The sequence below is a fragment of the Macaca mulatta genome, chromosome 16 (assembly GCF_049350105.2).
Source record: "Macaca mulatta isolate MMU2019108-1 chromosome 16, T2T-MMU8v2.0, whole genome shotgun sequence".
Classification (NCBI taxonomy): domain Eukaryota; kingdom Metazoa; phylum Chordata; class Mammalia; order Primates; family Cercopithecidae; genus Macaca; species Macaca mulatta.
The window spans coordinates 71,582,846-71,594,981 of NC_133421.1; the positions used below are offsets into that span (position 1 = coordinate 71,582,846).

The 12,136-nt window shown below is 44.8% G+C and overlaps 1 protein-coding gene across 2 annotated transcripts in view; it reads left to right on the forward strand.

Moving 5' to 3' along the window:
- Positions 1–11,780, forward strand: part of ITGB3 (integrin subunit beta 3) — a 58,840-nt gene extending 47,060 nt beyond the window's left edge. For both annotated transcript variants that reach the window (XM_015119356.3, XM_077972307.1), the window contains 3 exons: positions 1,481–1,600; positions 6,307–6,473; positions 8,576–11,780. In XM_015119356.3, coding sequence (XP_014974842.3) covers positions 1,481–1,600; positions 6,307–6,473; positions 8,576–8,641 — 353 coding nt within the window. In that variant the 3' untranslated portion in view covers positions 8,642–11,780. The remainder of the gene's footprint in view (positions 1–1,480; positions 1,601–6,306; positions 6,474–8,575) is intronic.
- Positions 11,781–12,136: the final 356 nt, after the last annotated feature.

Genomic DNA, 12,136 nt, shown 5'->3' on the forward strand with positions numbered 1-12,136 from the left:
TTGCTGCTGTCGTCATATCTGATATAGTTATGTGGGCCAGTGAGGCACTGGGTAGTACTAGAGAGATGGCAATCTCTCCACAGATAGCAATCTCCCATGAAGGCAGAAACACATTTCAGAGAGAGCCACAGTAAGACACAGCCAGCCAGTCAGCTTCCTGGTGGGGGTGTTATGCAAAAGAGTTAGATCTCTGGGCCTTTTGGCTAATATCAGAAGTAGGGCTGGGGTGAGGTTAGTGATTTGGGAATTGAGTTTGAAGAAATAGTTTTTCCTCTGGAAGAGATTAGGCTTGCTATGATTAGTTCAGAGAGGAGAAGTTGCTGAGATGTTGAGTTATTTTTATCATCTAGTCTAGGTGGGTATTACAAGTTAATTGATAAGTAGTTCCCTACCTCCACCTCCCCTCTACCGGTGGTATTATAGTACAGGGAAAAGAGTATGGAAATAAGCATATTAAAATAAATGCTTATTTGTAGGGAATTTTATAGCTTGTAAAAGTTATAAAGTATCTTTCATATACATTATCTTATTCTTCTGTCAATAGCCTAGTGAAGTAGAACTATAGTACTATTATTATCTTCATTTTGAGTCTCAGGAAAGTTAAGTAACTGGCCCAAGCAAGGGAATGGCAAATTAAGTTAAGAACTAGATCCTGAAATTCATACTCTTTTCCCTGTATTATAATACCACTGGTTTTCTGAAGGGTTGTTGAGTTCAAGTCTGCAGGATGTGCTTTTAGACTCCTGTTCTTGTTCTGCTTCATCACTCATTTGCTGTGTGACCTGAGTACATTTGCTTAATTTCATCATGTGTCAGTTTTACTTATCTGGTTTCATCAGTATGGGGCATAGTGCAGCTGGTGGAAGGTAACCTCTAGTATCATTGGCAGTATAACAGGCTTTAGAAGTCTACAAAACATGGTGGGAGTCAGAGAAGAGAGGATAGCTCTGGGGAGGTACACCAGATCAGAAACATAAATGGAAGAAATAGAACAGCTGCATAAGCAAACTATTAAGAATCACTAAGCAAGCAGAGAAAGGAAAGAGAGGGAAGAGTACACCTACTATATGTTAGGCACTGTTTGTGCTGTTTAGTTCACTGACCTTGTGAAGTTGGGGTATCATTTTCTTTTTATAGATGAAGAAAGACTTGATGAGGTCAGGTGACTGACCCAAGATCACAAAACAGGTAGGGAGTGAAGCCAGGATTTGAATTAAATTGTGTAATACTGTTACATCATGTCCCTTTCAGAGGAAGGATTAGTAACCAAAAAGGGCCTGTGCAGTACAAAATACATCAGTGAGGGTCAGTGAGTGGCAACTGCCAGACACAATAGCCACTTTGAATCTAGGCATTGTGCACATGAGGCGTAGGGTTTCCTGTCACGCACTTTCCCGGAAGTCCTGTGATAGGGGTTTGGAGTAGCTCCACCTTCCAGTAGTTGTCTCACTTTTTGTTCCTCCATTTTCCCTACTCCCAGAGGACACTGGCAAGGATGCAGTGAATTGTACCTATAAGAATGAGGATGACTGTGTCGTCAGATTCCAGTACTATGAAGACTCTAGTGGAAAGTCCATCCTGTATGTGGTAGAAGAGCCAGGTGAGTGAACCCTGAGGGCTCCCGGCCCTGCCCCAGGAGGGAGAGGGAGAACCATGTTAGGCAGGAATCTCTACTCATCTATGCTCTTAAGCAAAACAGGTTAATCCTTCAAGTAATAAGTTAGGGGCCAGGCGTGGTGGCTCATGCCTGTAATCCCAGCAGTTTGGAAGGCTGAAGTGGGTGGATCACCTGAGGTTAGAAGTTCAATACCAGCCTGGCCAACATGGTGAAACCCTCTCTCTACTAAAAATACAAAAACATTAGCCGGGCATGGTGGCACATGCCTGTAATTCCGGCTCCTCGGGAGGCTGAGGCAGGAGACTCACTTGAACCCGGGAGGCAGAGGTTGCAGTGAGCAGAGATTGCGCTGCTGTACTCCAGCCTGGGCAACATAGTGAGACTCTGTCTCAAACAAACAAACAAACAAACAAAAAAAACCAAATGATAAGTTAGGGACCGTCATCTGGATGAAGGGTATTTATAAACACAAATATTACCAAGAAAGTGACTTGTTAATTGAGGAGACAGCAAAATCAGAAAGAGGGTAAGGAGAAGAAGATAGATATGGATCTCATTAATGGACAAAATATATCACTGCATTTTTTTGAGGCAATGACGTCAAGAAATAAAGAATGTAAATTTTAGGACTTTACAGCACATGGCATCTGCACTATTAAAATTGAGATGGTTGCCAAGAGCAACTTGACTGTGCTTCAGAGGAAGACCTGATGGTTAGAGGTATTACCTTTCCAAGTTTACTGCAGGATGGGGTAGGGATGGGTTTGAGACACTAAGGCAAGGTTGCCCTGAACACTGAAAGGACAGTGCCTTCTGGGAGCAGGAGGAATCCATCCCATAATACACAGACCAGCCACAGATTTGTCACCATCCAATGCTGTCTATTGCTTGCTTCCCTTTAACACCTTTATGGCCTTTGTTCTCCTTAAACAATGTATTAAGATGAATTATTAGAAAACACTTTTGAGTATTCACTGCCTGCAGACCCTTTCCTCCACATTAGGAGAACAGACCCCAGAGCCATAAACCCATGTTTCCTATCTTTTTTTTTGAGATAGGGTCTCATTTTGTTGCCCAGGTTGGAGTGCAGTGGTGTGACCTTGGCTTACTGTAGTCTCAACATCTTGGGCTTACACATTCCTCCCATTCCAGCCTCCCTGGGACTACAGGCATACACTACCACACCTGGCTACTTTTTAAGTTTTATTTTTTGTAGAGACAAAGTCTCACTATGTTGCCCTGGCTAATCTCAAACTCTGGGGCTCAAGTGATCACCCCGCCTCAGCCCTGCAAAGTGCTGGGATTACAGGCATGAGCCAATACACAGGGCCAACATTTCCTATGTTGTTGCTCTGGAATTCTAGGCTCTGCCTCCCTGCTTGTCTCCCAACTCCAGTCATTTCCTGTCTTTGAGTAGAATGTTGCAGGTGGGGTCTCAGACAATGGAGGAGATCATTCTCTTTCTCTTCCCCAACTCATGCTCTTGCAGATGCTCTCCTTGAAGGGCTAAGCCACTATAGGGCAGTAAAGACAACACTGCCAAAAGTTTTGGCATTGGCCAAATGGAATTTAACCTCATGGAATGGGCTTTTGAGCTGGGCTCTTATCACCCCCAGATGGGGTTGCCAAATAGAATATACTATGTCCCATGCAATATTTGGTACACACTGATAGTAAAAAATAATCATTTATCTGAAATTCAAATTTGTCTTGGCTTCCTGGTCTTTTCTTTCTTTCTTTTTTTTTTTTTTGAGACAGAGTATTTCTCTGTTGCCCAGGGTGGAGTACAGTGGCGTGATCTTGGTTCACTGCAATCTCTGCTTCCCGGGTTCAAGCAATTCTGCTGCCTCAGCCTCCCGAGTAGCTGGGATTACAGGCACCCACCAACACCACTAACTTTCGTATTTTTAGTAGAGGCAGGGTTTCACCATGTTGGCCAGGCTGGTCTTGAACTCCTGACTTCAAGTGATCTGGCTGCCTTGGTCGCCCGAAGTGCTGGGATTCCAGGTGTGAGCCACCGCACGGGGCCAAGCATCCTGTGTTTTTGTTTGCTGAAACTGCCAACCCTACCCAGACTCCTCTGACCTTGGGTCATTTGCCATTGGTCCCCTGCTGTGGCTGGAAGAGCCCTCCAGAGGTCACCTGATCTTGCCCTCTGCTTCCAGGAAGCCCACCCCAAACTCCTTTCAGGACACATGGTTAACAGATTGTTTTCCTGTGAAGACCTTCTGGCACCCTACCTGTCTTGACCATACTAATGTGCAGAATTAAAGAGATTTTACTTTGATAATTGAAGGTCAGCCCTACCCAAGTCTTCCAAAGAATCCATAATTGTTTTTCCCAGCAGAACTGGGGCCCTTCGTTCCTGGGAACTTGAACACTGGAACCTCACAGCCTCTCTCCAGGCACACATTTGATTATAGACAGGTTGTAATTTGGTGGGTTGGGAGATAGCCAGCTTGGGTTATGGTGGTGGTTGTTTTTGTGTTGTGTGTGGTGAGCATTGGGTATATGTTTGGAGAAGAAGGTGGGAGACAGTGTGGAAAGTGGGTGTCACTTCCTCTCTAGGCTCATTAGTACCCTCATATATAAACACCTGGTTTCATAACACTTGAGGTTACTGGAATAAGATTAGATACCTGACATCTGTGGGAAGCAGAGCTCTGTGGAGTATACTCAGCCTGACCCCCAGAGGGGTGACATGCCTCTGTTTTAGTTGTTGCCTGGGGTTGAACAGGAAGTCAGCTTTCAATAGGGTTATGATTTTAGATGACTAAATATTTTGGGAAAGAACCCAATATATTGTATTGGCTGGCAGGTCCTGGTCTCTAAGAATGCAAAAAATGTCATTAGGTTCACAGCCCTCAGGAATGTAAGTATCTGAACCAGGGTAACAGACACAAATACTTACAGTGGCTAAGGAAGCAAGTAAGTTAGTGAAAACAGCTGGATATAAAAAGATCAGTTACAATGGTAGCTGATATTTACTGAGCACTTACTCTGTGCCAGGCATTGTTCTGAGTTTTTAAGATATATTTAATTTAATTATTCCTCATAACAAGTTTCTTTTAAAGTCAGTGCTATTACTATCTTCATTTTAAAGATGGAGAAACAGGAAACAGACATTCAGAAAGGTTAAGTAATTTTCCAAAGATCATGTATCAAAGTTAAGCGATAAGTCAGGATTCAAACCCAGGGAGTCTGGCTCTAGCGTCCACAGGAGCACAGACACACCAACAAATCACACTGCCTTCCTCTAGGAGAGAGAAGGGAGAGTGGTGGGGATTCTGGTAAACTAGAAAATATGCATTCCAAGTAAAAGGAGCAGCTCCTCCTCAGCTGTAGCTAGCTGCTGCCCTGCAGGAATATAGGTGTCAGTGTTTCTAAATCTTTGGATTTCCTTCCTTCCCTCCCTCCCTCCCTCCCTCCCTCCCTCCCTCCCTCCCTCCCTCCCTTCCTTCCTTCCTTCCTTCCTTCCTTCCTTCCTTCCTTCCTTCCTTCCTTCCTCCCTCCTTCCTTCTCTTTCTCTCTTTCTCTCTTTCTTTCTTTTGAAATAGGCTCTCCCTCTGTCATCCAGGCTGGAGAGTGGTGGCATGATAATGGCTCACTATGGCCTTGACCTCCCAGGCTCAAATGATCCTCCCACCTTAGCCTCCTGAGTAGCTGGGACTACAGGCATATGCCACGATGCCTGGCTAATTAAAAAAACAATTTTGTAGAGGCAGGGCCTCACTATGTTGCCCAGGCTGATCTTGAACTTCTGGACTCAAGCTATCCTCCTGCCTTGGCCTCCCAAGTGCTGGCATTATAGGCATGAGCCACTGTGCCTGGCCTGGATTTTCTTTTTAAAGAGACTAATATGAAATTTTCGGGGGAGAATCTCCTGATTATTCAATACTGCCAATAAAATCAATTTTTAATTTTTAATTTAATTTAATTTTATTTTTTGAGATGGAATTTTGCTCTGTTATCCAGGCTGGAGTGCAATGGTGTGATCTCGGTTCACTGTAACCTCCACCTCCCAGGTTCAAGTGATTCTTGTGCTTCACCATGCCAGGCTAATTTTTGTAGTTTTCATAGAGACGGGGTTTCACCATGTTGGCCAGGCTGGTCCCAAACTCCTGACCTCAGATGCTCTGCCCTCCTTGGCCTCCCAAAGTACTAGGATTACAGGTGTGAGCCACCACACCCAGCTTTTTATTTTTAAATTTTTTTAAAAAACTTTAATTTTAGCTTTAGGGGTACATGTGTGGGTTTGTTCTGTAGATAAATTGTGAGTCATGGGGGTCTGGTGTACCTATTATTTCATCACCCAGGTAATAAGCATAGTGACTCATAGATAGTTTTTTGATTCCCACCCTCCTCCCTGCCTCCACCCTCTAGTAGATCCCAGTGTCTGTTGTTCTCTTCTTTGTGTTTAATTTTTAAAATAAACACTTGGGTGAACCCCCACACAAAGGTGTGGCTGGGTTCTGTCTAGGGGTTACCAGGTCTAGACTTCTGATTTGAGTCACTCAGCACAGATTATTGCTGTCCTAATGATTGTCTCTGTAAAAAAATTAATTTTTGAAAACTGTCCTATTTCCTTCAAGGACCTTAATTACTTTGTCAAGAACACCTTATTCATAGCCAGTTCAAGTGATTCTTGCTTCATTCACAACCACCTGCTCTGTGCTTCTTCCTCACAGAGTGTCCCAAGGGCCCTGACATCCTGGTGGTCCTGCTGTCAGTGATGGGGGCCATTCTGCTCATCGGCCTTGCCACTCTGCTCATCTGGAAGCTCCTCATCACCATCCACGACCGAAAAGAGTTTGCTAAATTTGAGGAAGAACGCGCCAGAGCAAAATGGGACACAGTAAGAGATTGGGCTGGGCTTTTTCTAAAAAGTCATTGGTCTGAGGCCCTTATGTGGAAGCAACAGATGCTTTGGGTGGTCAGGTTCAGCCAGCACGATTGTCTTTCTGTTATCCTCTGTTCTGGAAACGGGGAGAGATGGTCTCACTGTCCCTTTGTCCTTCAGCTTCCTTTAGCCTCTTAGAAATAGTGGCAGGATGTCATTCCACCTCATTCTATTCTTTCTCCTCAATAAAATGGTTACTTCCAGGCTGGGCCTGGTGGCTCGTGCCTGGTGGCTCGTGCCTGTAATCCCAGCACTTTGGGAGGCCATAGTGGGCAGATCACTTGAGCTCAGGAGTTCGAGACCAGCCTGGGCAACATGGTGAAACCCCGTCTCTATTAATAATATAAAAATTAGCCGGATGTGGTGCTATTAATAATATAAAAATTAGCCGGATGTGGTGGTGCACACCTGTAATCCCAGCTATTCGGGAGGCTGAAGCAGGAGAATTGCTTGAACCATTAGGTGGAGGTCGTAGTGAGTGGAGATCGCACCCTTCTCTGGGTTACAGAGCAGGACTCTGTCTCAAAAAAAAATAAAATAAAATAAAATAAAAGGTTACTTCCAAATCAGACTTTACTCTTTTATCCTGATTTATTGTATTTTTAGTAGAGACAGGGTTTCACCATGTTGGCCAGGCTGGTCTCGAACTCCTGACCTCATGATCACTTGCCTCAGCCTCCCAAAGTGCTAGGATTCCAGGCGTGAGCCACCGCGCCTGGCCAAGAATGTGTTTCTTGAAACCACCATTAAGGACTACTAGACCGTATAGGATTTGTTACTTTCTGTTGGAAAATAGTTTGGGAAACCTAGTGAGGGTTTTTTTCCTGATAACATGACAGTTTGTGGATAGTGCTTTCTCTTTCTCTCCTCTTCCCTCCCCTCCTCTCTCCTCCCCTTCCTTTTTCCTTTGCTTCCCTCCCCTTCCCTTCCTCCCCTCCCCTCCTTTTCTTTCCCTTCCCTTCCCTCCTTCCTTCTTTTTTTGAGACAGGGTCTCATTCTGTCATCCATGCTGGAATGCAATGGTGCCATCATGGCTCAGTACAGCTTCAATCTCCTGGGCTCAAGTGATCCCCCCACCTTACCCTCCTGAGTAGCCAGGACTATAGGCACACATCACCACAGCCAGCTAACTTTTGTATTTTTTTCCCTTGTAGAGACAGGGTCTCACTCTGTTACCCAGGCTGGTCTCGAACTCCTGGGCTCAAGTGATCTTCCTACTTTGGCCCCTAAAAGTGCTGGGATTATAGGCATAAACCACCATGCCTGGCCATGGTTAGTGCTTGGCCAGATGAGATGAAAACAAATTAATAATTATTTGAGCAAAAGCTTTCCTCTGTGTTCTGAATTCCACCTGCTACATTTCTGTCCTTGTCCACATCTCCCATCGCTGTCACAGGGAATGGAAAATAGGAGAAGTGCAAAAGAGAGGGGGACACGGGGTGAAATAGGAGAAGTTCTATTCCTGAATGCTGTGGGATCACTGAAGAGTGATAGGCTGAATTTAGCTCCTTAGAAATAGTGTCAGGGAATGAGTGTGGTGGCTCACGCCTATAATTCCAGCACTTTGGAAGGCTGAGGCAGGTGGATCGCTTGAGCTCAGGAGTTTGAGACCAGCCTGGGCAACATGACAAAACCCCATCTCTACAAAAAAATGTAAAAAGTAGCCAGACATGGTGGTGTGTGCTTGTAGTCCCAGCTACTTGGGAGGCTGAGGTAGGAGGATATCTTAAGTCAGGGGAGGTGGAAGTTTCAGTAAGCCGAGATTGTGCCACTGCACTCCAGCCTGGGCAACAAAATGAGACCCTGTCTAAAACAATAATAATAATAAGAAGAAGAAATGGTGGCAGGATGGCATTCTATCTCATCTCCTCCTGTTATTTCCTATCGATTCCCATGCCAAGAACTAAAGTGGGAGTAAAATGAACATTATTCTGTTTCATCTATGGTGTATTCCAGAGAAGGGTACCTTGGGAAAACTTCTGAGATGAATTTTAAACATTCAGGGTAGGGAAGGACTGAGGAAGTCACTGTAAGATGCTCTTCTGTTTCCTTCACAGGCCAACAACCCACTGTATAAAGAGGCCACGTCTACCTTCACCAATATCACCTACCGGGGCACTTAATGATAAGCAGTCATCCTCAGATCATTATCAGCCTGTGCCACGATTGCAGGAGTCTCCGCCATCATGTTTACAGAGGACAGTATTTGTGGGGAGGGATTTGGGGCTCAGAGTGGGGTGGGTTGGGAGAATGTCAGTATGTGGAAGTGTGGGTCTGTGTGTGTGTGTGTGTGTGTCTGTGTGTGTGTGTGTTGTGTGTGGGAGTGTGTAATTTAAAATTGTGATGTGTCCTGATAAGCTGAGCTCCTTAGCCTTTGTCCCTAGAATGCCTCCTGCAGGGGATTCTTCCTGCTTAGCTTGAGGGTGACTATGGAGCTAAGCAGGTGTTCTTCATTACCTCAGTGAGAAGCCAGCTTTTCTCATCAGGCCATTGTCCCTGAAGAGAAGGGCAGGGCTGAGACCTCTCATTCCAGAGGAAGGGATGCCAAACCTTGGCTCTACCCTGAGTTCATAAGTTTATGGTTCTTGGGCCTGACTCTCAGCAGCTATAGTAGGAACTGCTGTGCTTGGCAGCCCAGGTCATCTGTACCTCTGCCTCCTTTCCCCTCCCTCAGGCTGAAGGAGGAGTCAGGGAGAGCTGAACTATCAGAGCTGCCTGTGCCTTTTGCCATCCCCTCAACCCAGCTATGTTTCTCTCACAAGGGAAGTCCTTGCAACCTAATTCTTTGACCTGTTGGGAGTGAGGATGTCCGGGCCACTCAGGGTCATTCATGGCCTGGGGGATGTACCAGCATCTCCTAGTTCATAATCACAACCCTTCAGATTTGCCTTATTGGCAGCTCTACTCTGGAGGTTTGTTTAGAAGAAGTGTGTCACCCTTAGGCCAGCACCATCTCCTTACCTCCTAATTCCACACCCTCACTGCTGTAGACATTTGCTATGAGCTGGGGATGTCTCTCATGACCAAATGCTTTTCCTCAAAGGGAGAGAGTGCTATTGTAGAGCCAGAGGTCTGGCACCCTTCCGGCCTTCTGTCCCTCGTTCATAGCACCTCCACATACCCAGCCCTGTGCCTTGGTGTGCTGTATCCACCCATGGGGCTGATTGTATTTACCTACTACCTCTTGGCTGCCTTGTGAAGGAATTATTCCCATGAGTTGGCTGGGAATAAGTGCCAGGATGGAATGATGGGTCAGTTGTACCAGCATGTGTGGCCTGTTCTTCTATGGGTTGGACAACCTCATTTTAACTCAGTCTTTAATCTGAGAGGCCACAGTGCAATTTTATTTTATTTTTCTCATGATGAGGTTTTCTTAACCTAAAGGAATATGTATATAAACATGCTTGCGTTATGTTTCTAAATTTATATGATGGCAAAGAAGGAGAGCATAGGAAGCCACACAGACTTGGGCAGGGTACAGACACTCCCACTTGGCATCATTCACAGCAAGTCACTGTCCAGTGGCTGTATCTGTGAGGGGCTCTCTCATGATAGAAGGCTATAGGGATAGATGTATGGACACATTGGACCCTTCCTGAGGAGGAGGGACTGTTCTTTTGTCTCAGAAAAGCAGTGGCTCCATTGGTGTTGACATACATCCAACATTAAAAGCCACCCCCAATCGCCCAAGAGAAAAAGAAAGCCTTATCAACAGTTGTTCCATGAGCAGAAAACAGGAGTTCTGATCTCAGTGTTGCAGCTAAATAATCTTTAACTCTAATTAAGGCAAGTCACTTTCTTCTTCTTAAGGCTGTTTTCTAGTTTGAGAAATGGGTTTTGAGCAGCCAGTCTTGAAGGTCTCTTTCAGTATCAACATTCTAAGATGCTGGGACTTACTGTGGCATCAAATGTGTGGTCAAGATTCTGTGGGATATTGATACTGTGTGTGTTTTCAGTTGGGAGATCTGAGAGACCTGGCTTTGGCAAGAGCAGATGTCATTCCATATCACCTTTCTCAATGAAAGTCTCATTCTATCCTCTCTCCAAACCCCTTTTCCAACATTTGTTAATAGTTATGTCTCTCCTGATGTAGCACTTAAGCTTCATTTAGCTATTATTTCTTTCTTCACTTTGCACACATTTGCATCCACATATTAGGGAAGAGGAATCCATAAGCAGCTGAAATATCTATTCTGTATTCTTGTGTTAACATTGAGAATAAGCCTTGGAATTGGATATGGGGCAATGGCTGAGCCTTGTCTCACCCATGGATTACTCCTTACTGTAGGGAATGGGAATGTGGTAGAGCATAAATAGGGGACGGGGAGGGATAGTCATGGATCCAAGAAGTCTAGAACCTAATTAGCACCTTCAGCTACTAAGACAGAGTCCATGAGAATGTTAATGGGACATTTTCTTTAGATAACATGATTTATATGAAGAAATTGTATCAAAGGGGGGAAGGAAATGTATTTAAAGGGTGAATCAAATCAGGAATCTTGCCTGAGCCACTGGAATGAAGTTCACAGGTCTTGAAGACCAGTACTATTTGTCAATATGTGGGGATAACCTGTAGCTGCATTCATGAGGTAGCAAATAGCAGTTTTGGCCTGTGGGGTGAACAGTTAAACAGTGTTCTGGCATCAGATAACACAGCACAAAGGGATTGTGTCTAGCTCTTTTGGAGAAAATTTATGTCTAGTCTCAGGAGCTGTGGACAATAATGGGAAACTTTGAATATTCCTGACAAGTTGCCGTATTAGGAGTCAGTTCTTCACTTCTCTGATATTCCTAGGTCATCCATGATTTTTTTTTTTTTTTTAATTTGAGACAAAGCCTTGCTCTTGTTGCCTAGGCTGGAATGCAATGGTACGATCTCAGCTCACTGCAACCTCTGCCTCTTGGGTTCAAGCGATTCTCCTGCCTCAGCCTCCCCAGTAGCTGGGATTACAGGCACCTGCCACCATGACTGGCTAATTTTTGTAGTTTTAGTAGAGACGGGGTTTCCCCACGTTGGCCAGTCTGGTCTCGAACTCTTAACCTCAGGCGATCTGCCCTCCTTGGCCTCCCAAAGTGCTGGGATTACAGGCATGTGCCACCGTGCCCAGCTGGTCATCCATGATTGTAACGTGTGGGTCTAAAGGCCTCTTTTTCTTTGTTAAGTATTCCTGGTTGAAATTTCTTAAGTGCCTTCCTGACTTCCTAACCTTACCTTCTCTGTTTGGGTTTGTACAACAGTGAATTAAATGTACTTTCCAAAAAGAATTAGCCTAAGGCTGCCCAGTGCTTCCTGTGTTGTTATTTCTGTTTCCTTTGGATGAAAAGAGTAAGTGTCATTGACTCAGAAATGATTATTTTAGAACAAGCATATTTCCAAATGTAACAGAATGATGACTACTATGAGTACTGAAGCTAGTTTCAGAATCCAGAGCTTCTCTTTATATATACTTTTTTTTTTTTTTTTTTTTGAGATGGAGTCTGGCTCTGTCACCCAGGCTGGAGTGCAGTGGGTGCGATCTTGGCTCACTGCAACCTCTGCCTCCTGGGCTCAAGAGATTCTCCTGCCTCAGCCTCCCGAGTAGCTGGGATTACAGGTGCCTACCACCATGCCTGGCAAA